This window comes from Eulemur rufifrons, chromosome 7, assembly GCF_041146395.1.
Source record: "Eulemur rufifrons isolate Redbay chromosome 7, OSU_ERuf_1, whole genome shotgun sequence".
Taxonomy (NCBI): domain Eukaryota; kingdom Metazoa; phylum Chordata; class Mammalia; order Primates; family Lemuridae; genus Eulemur; species Eulemur rufifrons.
The window spans coordinates 273085039-273104610 of NC_090989.1; the positions used below are offsets into that span (position 1 = coordinate 273085039).

At 41.6% G+C, this 19572-nt stretch overlaps 1 protein-coding gene across 3 annotated transcripts in view; it reads right to left on the bottom strand.

The window, feature by feature from the left end:
* The window catches only part of CDK5RAP2 (CDK5 regulatory subunit associated protein 2), a 178522-nt gene that overhangs the window by 132417 nt on the left and 26533 nt on the right, over positions 1–19572 (bottom strand). For all 3 annotated transcript variants that reach the window (XM_069476724.1, XM_069476722.1, XM_069476723.1), the window contains exons 4-7: positions 16167–16277; positions 12586–12662; positions 6524–6647; positions 3946–4100 (exon numbers count right to left, since the gene is read on the bottom strand). In XM_069476724.1, coding sequence (XP_069332825.1) covers positions 3946–4100; positions 6524–6647; positions 12586–12662; positions 16167–16277 — 467 coding nt within the window. The remainder of the gene's footprint in view (positions 1–3945; positions 4101–6523; positions 6648–12585; positions 12663–16166; positions 16278–19572) is intronic.

Below are 19572 nucleotides of genomic sequence, written 5' to 3' on the forward strand. Positions count from 1 at the left end.
CAGAACTCCTGGAAAGAGGCACAAGAGTGCCCTCTAGGGGTTCAACTCTGAAATCATCACATAATCAACCGGAGAGGTAAAAGTCACCAAACTGTTGGATGCAATTTATAAATATCAATAAAATTCTTCTTCTTTTTTTTTTTTTTTAGCTACCTTGAAGCAAGTTCTAGATATGGAATGGAAAAAGTGGGCAGGCCAGAGGCGAGGAGGGGACTGTGGCCAGACTGGAGTACCAGGCCCACCTAAAGGGAGCAGCAGGACCACTGCCCAGGCTGCCATGTCTTCTAGGCTTTCAAGGAAAGCTGGAAACCCAGACTGTTATGGGAAATACAATTTTTTAAATATTGGCAACTAATTCAAACTCTCAAGAACACTGTAGGCTAAATAAAACATACACGGTGGCCATATGTGAACTGCGGGGCTCCTCAACAGTGACTGCCTTAAAGATACAGAGCAGCTCAAAGGCGGGATTGAAGGAAATAAAGCAGCTAAAGCATGTACCTTTGAAAGGAGGATGGGAGCCCAGAGGCATGTTGACAGTGCCCGTGCACGTGAGGTGGGCCCTGGGCCCTAAAGACCGGACCCTCTGCCCTGCCCAACAGCAGGTCAATCCTCATAGCAGATCCGGATCCAGCTCACCAGCGCACAGCCAAGGACCGCTGCTCTAATTCGTGCTAACCTTCCTCCCCACCTTGACTTAGCGCCCTAGGCAGGCCTGCCTTCGGGAGGGAACACACTGATCCGAGGCCCAGGAGAGTTTCACCACAAAAGCAGTCACACCCTGAGCAGAAAACCTGAGTTGGCATCTGGCTGCTGCACTGGTCTCTGAGAGTGCCTCAGGGGCACATCTGTCCCTGAAAGACAGACGCATCTGCGGCACTGATAGATCACGTTTCCGTACCTGTCTAGCCACATCCATGGGAAATCCCAGGAAGACGCAGACTTTAGCAAAGCTCTGACCTGACCACCCACCTCCATAGAGACCCCAATAAGTACCTGATAAACGTTAACCCTTCCCAAATCCCTCTTCCAAGGCAGATGAGAAGTCAAGCTTCTGTGGCACACGCTAACAGGGACCGCTTTCCTCTACGACCATCCTGAAACGTGCCAGGCTCTGTATCTTTGCATGTGCCGTTCTCTCTGCTCCGCAAGACATCCTCACCCAACTCCAGGACTCCTCCCTCTGATAAGCCTTCCCTGACCCACACCCAGGCAGAGCTGATCACTCCCTTACTTGTGTCACAGCACAGAATCCTGGGCTCACCTCCATCACACCATCAGTCACAACATATCTTTAACATCTCCACACCGGGAGCTCCACATAAGCAGGACGGTGTTCATCCTTGCATTCCTGGCATGCATTCCCAAGGCCATGCTCACGGTGGGTTAAGGAAAGAATCTACACCTCCTTTAATTTAAGCCATAATCCATATACCCAATCTCCTCTACTCACAGATGCTCACAGATCCCTCAAACCCAACATGTCCCAACTGAAACCATCATCTTCTCACTCCCTCTACCCAAAAACATTACCTCTTTTCCCCTTTTTGTCCCCCAAACTCTGCAAAATGCACTACCATCCCACAGTTGCTTATACTCGAAACCTGGGTGAGGGGATGTCACTGCAGGCTTTTCCATCACCCCCCAAACCCAATCAGTCACCAAGCCCTTCATGCCCATCACGTCTACTCTACCTTCTTCCTAACTCTGCCTATTCTCCTCCATTCCTACGTCTGTCACCTCTGTCCTGTCACCATCAGTTCTTGTCTGGATTTCTGTGTCAGCATGAGAACTAGGTCTTCCACCCAGCCCAGCGCCAATCCATCCCCCAGAGGACAGCCAGAGGGATCTCTCTAAATTTAAATCTGATCCTGACATTGCCCCAAGCCCCACCATTAATTCTTCGGTGGCTTCTTACATGCCCACCCTTAGGATAAAACCCAAATGCTTCAACAAGGCCCACGTGACCTCCCCAGCTTTCCTCCCCTCACCTCTTCCCTCTGCCTTTCCGGAACACAACACCAGTGCCTGGACCATGCTATGATCCTCGTGCCTCCAGACTTTCACACACGTTATGCCCTATGCCTATAACACTCTTACTTCCCTTTCTTTGTCCAAGCAATTCTTCCTCATTCTAGTACTTCCTCTAGGAAGCTTTTCCTAATCCCGCTAAACAGAGTCAGATAAATATGTTAACCTAGCATTTATCCCTTGTAGCACTTAATCATTTCCGTTCCTGCCCTCCACCCCTTCCACCTAGCTAGATGATGAGCTTAAATTTAGACAATGAGATTCCTGGGGAAAGGGACTCAATCTGTATCACTCACCCCTATATTCTAATCACCACTGTTGAGTAGAAGATGCACAGGAAATACGTGCTGAATAAAGTCTCATACTGAGATTATTAATCACAAAACTTCCATTTGCCAGATCAAAGCTAAGAAAAGGTTGCAGAGCACTAAATAAACGATCACTCCTCCAAATGCTGAAGCTAGGGCACGTAAAGGGAAACCATGGGCTCTCCCTCAGGGTCTATTTACTCCTCTTTTACAAATAATCCTAAAAGGTTTGCTCACCTGATTTTCCAGCCCATCAATAAAAACAAGTAACAGAAGGCCAGGCGCAGTGGCACCCACGCCTATAATCCTAGATCTCTGGGAGGCCCAGGCGGGAGGATCACTTGAACGCAGGAGTTTGAGACCAGGATGAGCAACAGCGAGACTCTGTCTCTACTAAAAATAGAAAAATTAGCTGGGCGTGGTGGGGCACGCCTATAGTCCCAGCTACTCGGGAGGCTGAGGCAAGAGGATCACTTGAGCCCAGGAGTTTGAGGTTGCTGTGAGCTATGATAACGCCACTGCACTCTAGCCTAGGTGGCAAAGCGAGATTCTGTCTCAAAAAAAAAAAAAACAAGTAGCAGACTCAGATCTCAAAAGGTGGCACTGACAGAAGTAAAAGCAAACAGCAGTAGAGAAACCAGGGCCATCAGGCACAAGAACCTTCAATGCAGGGGCACTGAGTGATCGAGAAGGAGGAACCAGTCAGTATCCTCTAAAATAGACTGCACGCTTTAGAACAATTTCCTCTAAATCCCAAACAAGCTTGGCTCTTTGACAGATAGGTCACAGGTTAGCCATCAGCTGCACTTATATTTAGTGAACCTTCCACTCAGTAACTATCAAAACAAAGCAAGAGTATCAAAATGTCAGGTTCATGTTAAGGATTAAAATCAAATTTCTCCTGACAAGTTTTTATCAAAAGCTTGGTTGCAAGATATGATGAGCATTAAAGACCGCCTAAAGGCCATCTTGACCCCCTTCTTTGAACTAAATGGCATACATTTTATCCTGGATCATCAAAGAGCTCTGTATTTGCTCTACATTGTTGTTTTTGGCCCCCTGCACTTAATCTGGGCCTTGGCCTGCATTAAAAGATGTGATAGAAAATAAGTCACATAAAATTCACTCGTATTTATGGTGAGGACGTAGTCACTCACTGTTCCCTTTGGGAAGAACCAAAAGAGAAATTTTCTTCTGACAGTGCCAAGTAAAACTGGGCTTCTAAGTTGCTGGCTTGTTTTACCTTGAGAGCAATGTGAATCTTGTGTCAGCAAGATTGTTTTTCCCTTTTTCCTTTGACTACTGGGAAGTTTAGAGCCAAAACTGAACACTCAATGTAGAATGTGAATAAAACTTTTCAGCATGAATGTCTATCAGGAGACGTATCAGTAGACTCTATCTCTGTTACTGTGCTTACTCCTTTGCTTTTCACCCGATTTTATCCCTAGTTTTCTATCTTACTGTGTTGGACACGTTCCAGAAAGTCACTCAAGTCCCGTGGGGAACACGGAGAGGAGGGAGGGAAAGGAGGGAAGGAAAGGGAACAATTCTGTCCCCAGGCTGCCAGACAATGAGACGTCAGGTTATCAGGGGGACAGAGCCAGACCTGTCTTTCTCTTCCAGGACCAAAACCATCTCCAAGTCCCCCGCGTGAGTCTTCTTCATCTCCGAAAGCTTGCTTTCCAAGCTCAATCGAAGAGCCTTCTCCGTTTCTGTCCCTGCAAAGGCTTTTTCCAGTTCTGCTTGGGCGGCTTTCACATCCTAGAGTTAAATTAAATGCATTTGATGCAATTTTTCAATACAATTGGGAACATTTTTGAAAGGAAATTGGATTAAAATATAAATATTTATGACTTTTTCTCCGGCACATTTCCCCTCCCTGAATTGTACTATACATGGAGAGAATCAGTAATAAATACATTTGCCAGCCATTTTTCCCTCTTGTATCCTGAAGAGTAATAGACATTTCCAATGGAAAAGATTCAACTCTACAAAACTGTATTTTTGGTTTTGAAAAATCAGATCAATATTTACAGCTTCAATGAGAACAAGGAGAAATGCGCCTCTCAATACTAAACATACATAAATTTCAGAGTCACCATAAGCTCCATACAAATTCACTCCACACCTAGTGCCCCCTTCACTATTTTTTTTAAGATAATGACTACACAATTTTAAAGTACATTTTCTACAGCTCCAAGGTGATTTAGGTATTAAAGAAACTCTATGTTCTCCCCAAGAGCTCAGAGGAGCCTATAAGAAAATTACCTAAATCATACAAGCAGTGTCTATGTGACAGAAAAGGCCCTGGTGCTCATGAAAGCAACCTCGGAGTAGACAATCTCCAACTACTCATGTCATGCCAACTGCCTATGATTACATTACAAAGATAAAAGTCAAATCGAGCTGAGTTCAAAACCCAGCTCTCCCATTTACTTGCTGTGTGACCTCAAGTAGTCACTTAACCTCTCTGAGCCCCACTTTCCCAATCTATAAAACAGGGATGGTGGTTACCATCCCATCAAAGAGCTGTCGTGAAACTGTCAAATGCCTGCTGCATCACAGAAAGCTCATGGTGACTTCTTCCTCCAGGCCCTTGACCTCCACAGCGCCTCCACCACCAATGTCTCCCCAGGAGACTGGCCTGCCAATCTCAGTGAAAGCTGGAAAAAATCATTTCCCATATTCTTAGACAATAAACAAAGCCTGTTATTTACTGAATGTGTACTAAATGCCAGGCTCTGAGCAAGGAGCTTTACACATATTATCTTTGATCCTCACCCAACCCTAAAAAGTTATATACTGAGACAGTAGAGTAGGCAGTTCTGCAAGTCTACAGACAGACTACCTGACATTTACTGCCTATGTGACCTTGAGCAAGTGACTTAGCCACTCTGTGCCTGGTTTATTGAAAGGACTAACTAAATCGGTGTATGTTAGAAGCAGAAGGGTGCTTCCCCAATGGAATGCCCTCAGTAGACTGTTAGTAATGCTGTTATTATCATTACTAATGGAAATTAGGTATCACTATCCTCATTTGACAGATGAAGCAGCAGAGGCCCAGGGAAGGTGATAAAGCTGGTAAGTGGCAGAGCAGAGATCTGGAACCCCAAAACACTGGGAAGCACTTACTGGAAAAATAAGATGACTGAACCCACAGTCAGAAAATTACATTTTAACTAAAATTCAGAATTTGGGATCAGAAGATCCTTCTTTTGGCTCCAGCTCTATCACTTATGAGCTAAGCTGAATTTCTTACCCTCTCTGAGCCTCCATTTCCTTGCCTGTTTTTGAATCTAATACCTACATACCCTGAAGGGGAATTATATCTAAGGCCTGATGTGAATGTCATAAATGGAAAATTGTAGGCTGCAAAATACACTGCTTTTTCTACCCAGAAGTGCTTTTTGGTACCATTTCTCTTCAAATGTACTAAGAAGAACCAGAGTTTCAGGTAGAGAAACTGGGATGAAACAACAGACTTCAAAGACCAAGAATTAAATAATATTACTTAATACTAGCTTAAAATGAAGGAAAATGTTCTAACAGCTAGGAGACAGAATTTTTGAGGCAGGAAACATCCTGACTCCCATCACAGTCTTAGGAAACACCTAAGTGAGAACAAGTAAAAGGAGAAGCTACACACAGTGCCTAACAGAGAAGACGTTCAGTGAGCACTGGCAGGATAGCTGGATGGAGGCCGGACACTAGGAGCCGGAGCCAGACGGGCAAGCAGTGGCTTAAAGGTCAGGAATCTGCTTCCGGTCTTGGCTAATGTTGGGAAGTCACTTCCCTTCTCTGGCCCTCAGCTTCCACATCTTTAAAATTAAGTGACCATACTAGATAATGAGCAGAGTGGGACTGCAGAAAGAGCATGGGCTTTAAGATCATCAGTCACAGGTTTAAATCCAGGATTAAACTTGGACAAGTTCTTACTTCTTCTCTCTGTACCTAAGTGTCCTCATATAGGAATGAATACAACAATGGCCTGTTTGCAGGGCATAAGGGTTAGAAATTATACGCGTAAAATGCCTCAAATGGGGCTAGAACCCCGGAGATGCTCAATAAGGGTGGCTGTCGTTTCTGCTGAAACTGACAGTTCAGGAAAAAGGAAGCCAAACTGTGCCCACCCTGTTACTAACCCACTGTAAGAAATACATTCCCCTCAGGAGTTCCAGACTTGCCTCTTCTAAAAGGGCTATCCTTTTGTTCAGGACGTCTTCCACCTGCTGCACCTTCTTCCGAGCATCTTCTTTCACCCGCTGAATTTCAGAGCCACCCCCTTCAGCTAAGCTCTCAACTGCTTTGCTGCAAAAAGAGGCAAAGGGGTAAAGCAAGTTAAAGATGACAATCTGATGGTAATGTCAACTGCTCCCAAGAGACAAAGGGTATTTGTTAGTCATTTCTCCCACAGACCTGTGCTGAGCTTTTTTTTAAACTTAATATCTATAATTCAAAAACACAGATAAGAAAAAAGTGAGAACCATCCACAGTCTTGTCACTCAGGATAACTAAGTTAACATTTTAGTACATAGTCTTTCAGACATTTTCTACAAAAATAGAACCATTTAGTATGTACCAGTGAACGGATTTTATTACTTAATACACTATAAACATCATTTTGCGTCAATAAATAAAAATCTGTATCATCATTTTTAAAGGCTACATAGTAATTCATGAGTGAAATGTATGAAAAGAACTATATTTGTATATATGTATACGTATACTATATGAATATACTATAATTGGTAAATCAATTCCCTATTTTTAAAGCATTTAAATTGTTTCTGGTTTAACACATCTATCTAATACTTCATAAAGTTCTGAGAACAGTGCCTGATACAAAGTTTTTAATAAATGTTAGTGTTATTGTTTATTATAATAAACAATGTTATGATAAAAGCATCCTTGTATGTCTACTATCCAGTGATTTCCTGAGGACAGATTCGTAGAAAGGGAATTGCTGGGTCAAAGGGTAAGCCACTCTTAAGATTTCTGAGAGCTCTTACAAAATTTCCCGCCAGAGAGCTTCCAACAAAGTACATTTCCCCAGTGGTGTAGGGAAGGTGGAGAGCTGGTTTGACAAACCAACGTGCAAAGGAGCAGTATGCAACAAAAATACATCTGCGAGACTACGAGCTTGTATGCTTCATCTTCTCCCAACTGGAGGGGAAAGAATTTTAAATGCAGCACCATCAATGAGCACAAACTACCACTCAGGGCATGAAGAGGGGAGATTATGCAAACAGACTACACTCCGTGTCATTCCAACATAACACGCAGAGGGCACACTGCTGTGGCACCACGGGTTATCCTCTCCACGTGGCCCGCAGTGGTGGGGACAGCACACCACAACCGCTGACGCCAAAAGAAAAAGCGTCGGACATGAATCTGTAAGACTTATACTCTGAGCAGTCCTCATCAGATTTCTAAAATGATTGTGGGTTTCCAGAAGGCAGAATAATAAAGGAAATGGCTCCACCTAAAGCTGGTTTCTCAGAAAAACTGCAACAGAACAAATCTATTCACCACCAGCCTCCCATGCCCTAATTTAGGGATATATAAAATTTTTCCAACCAAGAGCCATGTGATCAAACACTCACATGCACAGGCCATGTGAATTTTTTACTGAGAACAATGGAAAGTCAAGAGGGCCAAGTCTCAAACATGAGTCGCCTGCAAATAAAGACTTTATTCATATCTTTTTTCCTTTTGCCAATAAGGCTTCAGAAGGCCCCAGCGTCATGGTATCACTTTAATGGAATTCAGTGTGAGCAACTGGAAAGAAAGAACATGGGCTCTGAAGCTGGACAGATCTGCTTCCAAATTTTTTACTCTATTATATCCTCAGTGTGACTCTGGGTAAATTACCTAGCCTCAGCAAATTGCCTCTTACACCTCAGTTTCCTCATGTGAAAAAGGAGATGATTACCTCTTAGAATCAATGTGCTAACACATGTGGGCCTCCTGCTCTCTGATCTGAGCGCTCAGCATGCCAGCCCGCGGCCTCGGAGGCCCATGCAGCGCTGGCCCCTACTGCGCTGCTGGGACAGGCTTCATGCTACCCCTCTGCTGAGACCTCTGCTCGCCACAACCAAGGTGGCCATTTCCACTTCCTGATTAATGCCATTAAATGTCTTCAGTCCCCAGTCCCTGGGCTCATTTCTGGATCAGTACTGTTTCGAATTCACAGTGACTCACAATCATTTCTATCACCCCTCAAGGGGCATTATATATGGCCAAAAGAATTCTAGACTAAAAGCCTCTTCTTCCTGAGCCCTGAATACAGGATTTTTCCAGTAATGAATTTCTGCTACCCACTCACAAATGTTTTAGCCCTGGGGCTTTATAAAGCCTTCTCTATAAAATGGCTCACCTCTATTCCCCCTACCCTCACCCCGCTACCCACCAGAGCGCAAATATACCACCTCCCTCCCATAAGCCCAGATCTAACCTTTGTGTTTTATAGTCTGAATCATATACATTGTCAAGAGACTGACTACAATTTTTAACAAGTACTGGTATTATTCAGTTTGTTTGTGTTTTAGTTATACTAATAAAATATATTCCCAATAATAAATGTTCCAACTTTTCATTTATCATCTTTGTATTTTACAGTTACTGTAGCAATAAAATTTATACTCAGCAGTATGGTGCAATTTTCCTATACTAATGGAATTATTATTTTTGTTTGTGTTTTAAAGCTACGGAGATAAAATTTACTCCGAAGAATATGACTCCTTTTGTTTTTAATGTCCCCTTATTATAACTGATAAATATAACAATGGAAAACCTGCAAACAAATATGTTTACTTCAAGGCAAGGCAGGGTGGGCTCTGAGCCAGCCCAGTTCCAGCTCTGTTACCAACTGGGGCAAGTTCCCCCACTCCCCTGAACCTCAGTTTTCTTGTCACTCAAATGGGAATACCGGCTGCCTCGAGTAACTGTTGTAGAGATCAAATACAACAAAGTTTGTCAAGTGCCAGGCACAGGGTTGGGAACTAAGTGGGATCCCAATAATTGTTAGTCCCTCCCTCCACCCTTTCTGTCCTTGTAGAATCCAGGCTAGCAGATAAGGCAGACGGCAAGACCTAGGAGAGGAAAGGTTGAGGGAAATTGGTCTAATCCAGCTTCCCACCCAATACAAGAAAGAATCTTCTCTAAATACCAGCCTCACTACCTTTTGCAGCCCTCAACATTTACTCTTGATTCTTTCCATTCTAATTATAGTTTGGTAGGAAAAAGCAGGGGTTTTTCCTGGGCAAGTCCAATATCCTGCCCCCGCACCAAAAATCATAACACTGAAAAAGGGAGATGAGGGCATTATAGTAATAAAGATACTTTCCATCAACAGCTATCTGCCACAGACAAACTGCTGGGTGCTGGGTAGTCATGGGTAAAGGGAAAGGCACATGTAACACTTACAGGGTAGATATTGTCATTGAACAGACATAGAGATACTGTGAATATACTACGTTTATACACGAAAATAAGAAAAGAACATGAAACCTAGCCCTATACTAGAAGTCAGGGATGTGGGTTCTAATCCCAGCTCTGTCATCTCTGGCTAGGAGTCATGCCTCTCCCCTTCTCCAGGCCTAAATTCCCTCCTCCATAAAGTAAGGATATTCCTTGAGATTTGCCTAGCTCCCAGGATAATGATGGGATGTAAATGGATGTGAAATGTTTTATAAACTGAAAAGTGCTACACACATGGGACTGTCACTATACATCAGAGAAGTCTGTTACAAGACTGACATGGGCCAGAGGAAGCCATGTGTGGTTCACCACTTGAGTTTCCAAAGGGCTAGGCCACAGAAAGCCATCTGGGCTGGGAGGAGACAAGAAGGGAAAGAGGTCTGCCGAGGCAATATTAGAACAGCAAAAACAAGAACAATTATAGAATCCATGAACTGTGTTTGGGATAAAGAGTTGGTGGAGAAGAAGCTGGAGTGGTTAAGTCACTGTGAACATGCTTAAACACAGTGCATGACCTCAACCCCAGACAGGAGGCACCCTTGACATCTCACCTCCCATCCTTCACTAAGGCCTGTGATTTTGCTTCCCAAACGTCTCTCTGACCCACCCACTCACCTGCCACCTCAACCACTGCACTAGCTTCCTGACTGGTCTCCTAGCTTCTGCTCGAGCTCCCTCCACGATTCGTTTCCCACCCAGCATCCACAGTGACCTTTTCAAAAACAGAACTCTGATTGTGTCACTTGCTCAAAACCCATGACTGTTTCCCATTTGATCTTAAGATAAAGACCAAAATCTCTCGTGTTCTAGACTTCTCATGTTTCCTCAGACCTACACATTCCCTTTCCCTTGAACACTTTCTCTACCCATTCCCTGGGTTCATTCCCACTTGACCTTCAGATCTCGTCTCAAATGCTACCTCCTCAGGGACACACCCCCTGCTGTATTTCCATCTAAATATATATTTATATATCTACTCCCACAGCTATAGACTCTCACAGCCCCCTTTACTTTCCTCATAGCTCTTGTCCCAGTTTGTATTTATTATCGCGAGTATTTCATCACCATCACCCCCAACAGAACGCAGCCTCACAGAACTGTCTGGACCACCACTGTGTCCCAGGAACCTAGTCCAGTGCAGCACACCACAGCAACTTCATCAATATTTTCTGAATAAATTAATGAAGCTGATCAGACTACAAAGGGCCTTGAATGCAGGCTGGGCATTGGGAAATATACATACACAAACTTGTACACAAGCCTCCAAAACACTCAATCCTGTATGCTGGTACTGAGGGGTACACACAAGCCTTTATAGACAGAGGTTTCCATGTGTGTGTAGGCTTAGCTGCAAACAAGTCCTAGCCAAGACGTGCATGCAGCAGGCAGGGTGTTGGGTGTAAAACAGATCAAATTCTATCACTGATCTTCAAGCTACATAAAGTAGATTTGCATCCCTGCCCAGAAAATATGTGCTTCTAAAACAACAACAACTTGTTAACCTGGCTATATTTATTAATTCATTCACTCATTCAGAAAATACCATGTATGCGAGTTCAGCAAAAGTCAGAGAAGAAGCCTGGGCCTGGGATCCTCTAACCATGGTCAAAGCCAACAGCAGGCCAACCTCCAGCTGCTGGATCCTGTGGCAGTGAAAAAATTATACTGGCCTGGCCCAGGGCAGTGCAGCTGTGCCCTGAGCCATAGACTCCGTGCTCCTGGCCCGCCACACCCAGCAAGAGTTCTACAGCCATGACAAATGAGGCGTTTCCGCAAAAGCTTTCAGCCAGATTCTCACTCGGCAGCCTGAAGCCTTATTCCACTCGCACAGAGCAAACCTGAGCACACGCTGGTGTCCCCACTTTACCCGCAAACGCCCTCCATCACTGCACCCCCGTTCCACTCTATTCGTGCACCAGTCTCTGATGAGCTGTTAGAGTAAGGGAGTGTCTCTTTTCAGATCCTCAGTGTGTAGCACAGGTTATTACACAATAAACGGTTATGAATGAGTGAAAAACGAATCGATTCACAGACTATATTCTCTGAACTGTGCTTACTGTTTAATAAATATTTCCATAAATGAATTAATTAATGAAAATACTAGTTTTCAAATGTTTTTTAAGCAGTAGAACCTCTTTCAAACAAAATATTACAAATGACCCTAGTACAGATAACAGATAAAAAAACAAAACGAAACAAAGAAACAGTTACTCTGGCTGAACAGTTACTCCTCGGCGCCCCCTGCCTCACCCGCCAGGACCCCTCCCAATCCTCTAGGCTTTCACACCAGTGAGAATGAACTACTGAGATAATTAGAAACAGAGGTGGATCTCACAAACATAGTGTGAGGAAGGAAGCCAGACACAGAGTATATACCATATAATTCCATTTATCTAAAGTTCAAAAACAGGCAGAACTAAGAAACAACAGAAACCACAGTCAGGACAGTGGTTACCTTTGGAAGAGAAAGGTAAGATCTGAGAGCACAAAGGGGGGTTTCCAGGGAGCTGGTAATGTTCTGTTTTGTGATCTGGATGGTGGCTCTTTGGGTGTGTTTGTTTTGTAAAAATTCATCATGCTGTACACTTAAGATCTATTCAAAGTAAGTAATTAAATAAAAACAAAAGCCTCCTTGGGGTCCTCAGAGCCTAGTTGGAGAACAACTGGTCTAGAAAAGTGTAAGGTTCCATTTTACTGACCAACCTAGTGCCTACCATCAGAAGCCCTGGGCAATCTGCAAGCTTTTGACAGGATGACAGGTACTCACGAGGCTTTGATGAGCAGCTGCTCTCTCTCCTGGAGCTCCCGCTTCAGACTTTCTACTTCCACCTTGAGCTCGATATTCTTGAAGATAAGATTAAGAAAGAAAAGAAACAGTGTAAAAACAGGACCTAGGAACATCAACAGTGGGGAAACCACTTCTAGCACGGGCTGACTATGCAATGCTTGTAATAGGCAGATGTTAGATTCAAAAACCTCATTAGCCTCAGGGCACAGGGAAAAGGGAATTATTAAACACTGGTGGTCTCAAAAGAAAGCCCCTGATTTCTCAAGACTTGGAACAATTATGTAAATGCTCCAAGCTTCTAACAGCCAGAGCATTCAAATATCAAGGCATAAATGTCATACAAGTGAGGCTGATTTAAAAATTGTTTGCCCTTCGCCAAGCAAATTTATAAGCAATTCTGCAGTTTGTTTTTACCATTCCAAGGCAATTACTTCTGGTTGTTTACAATCATGCATGTGGTGGCTGAAGCAGTGTACAGCTTTAACACATTAACTGCCATGTGAGTTGTATCTAACCCACGCTAGTTTTGAGCCCGGGGCCTTGTGAAGCATGTGTAACTCACACATCTCTTCACCTTGGGAGCCACAAGAACTATTTTTTAAGCTGCATATAACTCACACACAGAAAACAATAAAAAATAACAAAGTTTTCATTAAATTATAAAGGATCATTTTGTTTTCAAAGTTTTTATTCTACTTTCGTACCAAAACACGGTGGCCCCAAGGAAAAATTTTTTTTCTAGTGTGGTAATGTGTTAAAAAAAATAAAACGTGGATGGGTAAGCGGGAGGCCGCATCGTGGTCTGTCCCATTTCAAGATAAGATTTCAGGGTACTCACAAAAAAGCCACAACCACATGGGGCAAACTGTCTATAAGGGACACCACAGTGTTCTCCAACCGTCTTCCTCCTAACTGACTGGAACAAAGGGAATCACACACAGCCTTGGGCTGACAGCTCACGTGAGAATCCAAAGACAGAATCTTTGGCAAATGGAACACAACGTGAGACAATGGAATGATGGCAGGCTTTTCAAACTTATCCACAAATGCATCCCAGACAGAATATTAGACGAATTCATGTAGTAGAGACAGGACTCCGTCTGGGTGCATAGTTTGCAGAGGGCTGCTATAAATCCAAGATTTCTCAGAAATCTCTCTCCTGTTTTATTTTAGTAACTCATTCAAACTCTACATTCTACTTCCTAACATGCATGTATTATTTTAAATAAAAATAACATTTCCAGTAAAATTTACCATCTCAGAGGACATACCTGGCAAGCAGCCCTGGGAGAACGAGTACCCCAGATTGAAAAGTATGGCCAAAACAGAAAGGTCATGGCTGTGAGACCTGAAGGACCTGGGTTCAAATCCTGCCTCTAGTCTTTACTGGGAAGAGACCATAGTAAGTCAGTGGATACTCAGGTATTCACTCCTTCAACTCCACTTAGCGAGCATCTGTGAATGGCCTAGCACTGAAGCCATGGGGTAAACGAGACAGACACAAGCCCTGCCTTCACGGTGAGATGGAATACAAGACTGCAAGTGTGACCTTTCCAGGGGGCGAGAAACCAATGTTTCTCCTTTCCAATCCTTCAAGTGTCAAATGAAAACCATAAAGCCCCCATGACATGGGGGATTTGAGGACTAAGTGAGCTAGCAAATGTGAAAAGCCTAGGAGATAGGACTCAAAATAGGTTATTTTCTTCACTATCAAACAAGAGGAACTAAAGAAGTCAACTCTGAGGCAGAACTTTTTCGAAAAGAAACTACTATTTGCATAAAGGACACCGAGGGGCAGTGCATAATGTCTTCAACCGTGGTTTTGTGAAAAATGCACAAGCACCCTTCAAACAGAGGGTTCCTTTTCCAGCTCTCAGAAGGGCAGAGAGCTTTTATTTCTATGTATGAGCTGATATAATATATTCTAAGTCCTTTGCTTTCTGATGGGCCACCTGGCACTCCAACTAATAAATGTACAAGAATGGATAGCTAACATGTCCATTAGACTATTTTTCTCAAGCCTAACTTGTCAAGTTACAAACTTACATACATGGTGATCATAATTTCCAAATCAAAAGTCAGGACACCTTCTAAGCATAAAATAGAAGATTACAAAGCTATAAAAAAGAATGGAGAAACTCTTAAACTACTATTAAGGAAAGATATCATTGAGTGAAAAATGTAAGGTGCAAAATAGAACATGTTTGCATTTATGTAAAAAGGGGATTTACACACACACACACATACACAAACACGTACTATGTATACATACAATCCCTCTGTGTAAGGAATAAATAATATTGGTTAGATCTAGGAGACCAGGAGACAAGGGTGGAAGAAAGTCTTTTCAGTGTATACCTCTCCATTGTACTGGGCCATAGTGAGAATTACAGTAAGATGACAAATGTACAAATGCCCACAACAGTGCCTGACAGAGAATCAGCAGTTGACACATTTGGGCTTCCTATCTCCCCAGAAGTTCTGAGACACATGACCACCACACTTTTTAATACATATAAAATGCTTTAGAATATCGGTTTTCCTTTAAAACTTTGATAGCATCATCACCCTCTTCCAGAAAAGGGGACATCCTCCTTGTCTTTCTACCTCCACAGAGAAGGAAAAAACTGTCTTAAGGGACAAAGGAGCTTTTCAGTTCTTGAGAAGGCTCACAAGTACAGTACAGTCCCTCTTCTAGACAAGTCAATTTAAGTTCAACTGCTGAAACTAAAGAATTCTTTTTCCTCCTTCAAAAGTTTCCACTGGTACAAACTTCAGAGGAGAAAAGATGGAATAATTCCCAGGCCAAGGGCTAATCTGCTAGAAAAAGCCAAGAAATGGGCACTGCAATATTGTTTGTACTCATGTCTTTTCAAGAAAGCCAAGTTCTTTTTTCAACTTTCAGAACCAAGGTTTGTTTTCAGACTAAGACCTCTAGGTCAAGACTTCAAATGGGAATAGACTTTTTGTCTGACAGTTATAAGCAAGCACACAGGCATACAGAAGAGTCATATCACAGAAAACCTGGCAATCCTAACTTCGGGCTGCCAAAGGAAGCCTCAATAAGACAATGATGATAATTGTCAAGCACTGACTATGTGCAGGAGCTTTTCATCTGTCATCTCATTTTAATCCACACAAATAACCTCATGACAGAGGGATTACCACTTAACTCTGGAAGCAAGCCCAGAGAGCTGAAGTGACTTGTCTAAAGTTATGCAGGTTAGTTGGTAATAGAATTCAATTCCAAAGCCATTGCACCATTCCACTGCCTGTTTCTACATAATAAATAATTATAAAAAGTCAATTTAGATAAAGATAGTGAATCGAATGATGACTTTAAAAAGAGAGTGAAAGACTTCCTTAAAATTAATCATGCACCTTTTTGCTTAATATTAAAGTCATCCTAGTATTGTTATGCGCCCCATAATCAACTCAAATTAAATGAAACCAGCTCTACCTATGCTTGCTAACTCTGAGAATATATATTAATCCAATTTCTGCTTGGAATGACTATGAGAAAAGACACCAGGGGCAGCGGTGAGAAGTGGGCCACTCACAGTTTTATAGATGTGTTCAGTAGGGCCGTCAAATTCCTGTTGCATTCTTTCCTCAAGGAAATAGATGCGGAGCTTTAGGTTAAAGTTTTCTTTCTTCAATTCAGTAATTTGCTGAAAAATATCACAGAAGGGTTACCTAAAGCCAACAAAACGTAAAGGGTCTAACAGATGCTACCTACGTTGATCCCCATAGATTACAAGGGTACAAAATGGATCCAAATGTTAGACACTAAAGAAAGCTTATCTTTGCTATACCAACCCAGAAGAATTAAGTGGTTCCCACTAGTCAAATTTAGGACAATTTGAGCATCAAAATAAATAATAACAGGAATGAATAATAACTGAATAAAGAAAGAATTCATGACTCCACACTGATAATAAGCAATTAAGAAAGAAAAAGAAAGGAAAAGGGGAATGTCTTCTTTATAAAAGAAATCCAGTTAATAAATGCAGAAGAATAATAGGAACAGAAAATCACCACTGTACAACTTTTATAGTAGTAAATGATTCAGGTAAGACTCATCAACACTGAAAGCATTAGATGAGAGATCACTGCAGTCTCAAGATATCACCCCACAGATGGCCCTTTACAATTTAGAAACCTTGAAAACATACCTTAATCAAGAAAATACATCTATTATCACCACTGATGGGACAAATGACATCATGTTCCTCCTGAAATAAATCAATGAGAGCAAACAATTCCATCTAAAGTGCTTGTGTCTACAACCTTTAACCCGCATCTAAACAAGAGGAGTCGATCAGACAAAGCTACATCAAAGGATGGTCTACAAAACAACAGGACTGAACTCTTCAAAAATCTTAATGACAATCTTAAGGTGAAAATGATTGGGGAACTCTTCTAAACAAATGGAGGTTGAACAGGCATGACTATGTGATGTGCAATGGAAATCTCAAATTTTTTAAAAAACACAGCAATAGGATGATAACTGGGGAAATTGGAATAACAACTTTATATTAATATAAGGTACCAGTATGATGATTCTGTAGGAGAATGTCCTAAGAAAGAGACACACGCTCAAGTACTAAGGTGCTGTGTCATGACGGCTGCAACTAACTCTCTAATGAGGGAGGAAGGAGGAAAAAAAGAGATAAAGCAAATGTAGAAAACATTAATTGGCAGATCTCAATGAAGTATATATGGCTTTTTGCTGTGCCATTTTGCAACTTTTCCATAGGCTTGAAACTTGTCAAAATAAAAAGTTGGGTGAGGGGAAAGGAACATATTAAGAAAACTTATATTTACTGAGACCCAACTAAGTAAATAAGCACTGGGCTAGATAATTTATATACAATATCTCAATGCTTAAAACAACACTGCAAAAGTATTACTTGCACTATCCGTATGATCAAAGAGCACACTACTAGTTGCAAGACTGGGATTCTTCTCCTTCTGTCTGACTCCAGTGACTAAGATCTGTTGATTAAACTTCACTGCCTATAAGAAAATTCCTGATTTTTGGTTTGGTTCATCCAGCAAGCTTTTCTGAGCAGGCTAACCTAACTCCAAAAACAGACATTAACCTACCTGTGAAAGCAATTTCCTAGTATGTTTATATCACCATGTTTAAATAACTAAATATTTTTCAAAATTCTACCCAAATCCCCCAAGTTCTCTCTCTCTCTGCTTCATATATCTTTGAGTATTTGCCTCGTAGGAAAAAAAAAAGATTGCTCTCCTTAACAATGTTATAAAGAGAATGATAGAAGTACAGGCTGGGAAGGAACTTATCAGTCCAGGATGATGGTTACTTTTAGAGAAGAAAAGTGGGTAGTGATTGGGAAGAGCCACAAAGGAGACTTCCTGGGTGCTGAAAATGTTCCATTTCTTGTCTCTGGTGATAGTTATAGGGGTATGCTCTATTTTTGATAATTCATTGAACTACTCACATATGATTTGTGCATGTTCCTATATGTATGTTACACTTTATTTCAAAAAGTTTTTAAGGTGAAACAGTCTAAGGTTAATTTGAGTTATTAAAAGTCAATCAGTCCATGGTTAAGTAAATTATAGTATGTCTACTCAATAGAATATTATGGAGTCATAAAAAAGAACAGGAGACTACTTTGTATATTCATAGGAGATTATCTCCAAGATACATTGTTAAATAAGAACACTATGGTATAGATATAGAACATTATATATGGCAGGTTACCATTTAAAAAAGGCAGGGATATAAATAAATGCTTATTTGTTTGATATGATGGTACGTATCTGGAAGTGCACTGTATATCCTTTTTGCCTTTTGAATTTTGTACCATATAAATTTCCTAATAAAAAGCAAAAGAAATTCAAATGATGGACAAACGCATCCTTTTTTGAGACTCTCTAAATTGTGTAGAGTGCTGATGATATTTTACTAAACCCAGTGTGTCTGCCCACACTATAATTCCTGCATCTGTTGTTTCCTTTTTATTCTCAAAATCACTACTCAAGCTCGGCTCTCAATGGTAAAGCAGAAAGACCAGGCTTTGGAGACAATATTAAGTTTAATCCGAACTCTCTCTCACGGTGCAACCCTAGACATGCTTCCTCTCTGAGCCTCAGTTCCTAACACAGGGATAATAAAATCAATCTCATAGGTTTTTGTGAGAAGAAAATAAATGAATTTGACTATTTCAAAATGTAAAACTTTAAAGTCACGTTACTAAGACATCTGCAACACGTAAAACCATGTACCAAGATATAAGACAACAGTCTTAAAATGAATGGAAAGACAGAAAGTCTTAGCAGAGAAACAGAAAGTATAAAAAAAAGCACCAAATAAAAATTTTAAAACTGAAAAGTATGATAATCAAATAACGAGTCAACTGGATGGACTCAAAAAATGGGGATGACAGAGGAAAGAGTCAGTGAACTTAAAGAGAGATCAACAAAAATTATCCAATATGAAAAAAGAAGGGGAAAAAGCTTGAAAAAAATTAACATAGCTCTAGGGACCTCTGAGAGAATACCAAAAGGTCTAACATTCATCAGAGTCCCAGAAAAAATAGAAGAAAAATAGAAGAAAGAATGTGGTATGGAAAAAAATATTTGAATAAATAATTGAAAACTTTCTAATTTTGGAAAAAGGTATAAAACATACAGACTCAAGAAGCTTACCAAACACCAAATAGGATAAGTTCAAGGAAACTCACACCCAGAGACTGATGAACACTTAAAAGCTAAAAAAAACTCAAAAGCAGCCTGAGAAAAATGAAACATTACATATGAGGGAATGAACAATGATTCAAATGACAGCAGATTTCTAATCAAAACCACAGACGCGGCCAGGTACAGTGGTTCATGCCTGTAACCCTAGCACTCTGGGAGGCTGAGGTGGGAGGACGGCTTGAGCTCATGAGTTTCAGCCCAGCCTGAGCAAGAGTGAGACCCCGTCTCTCC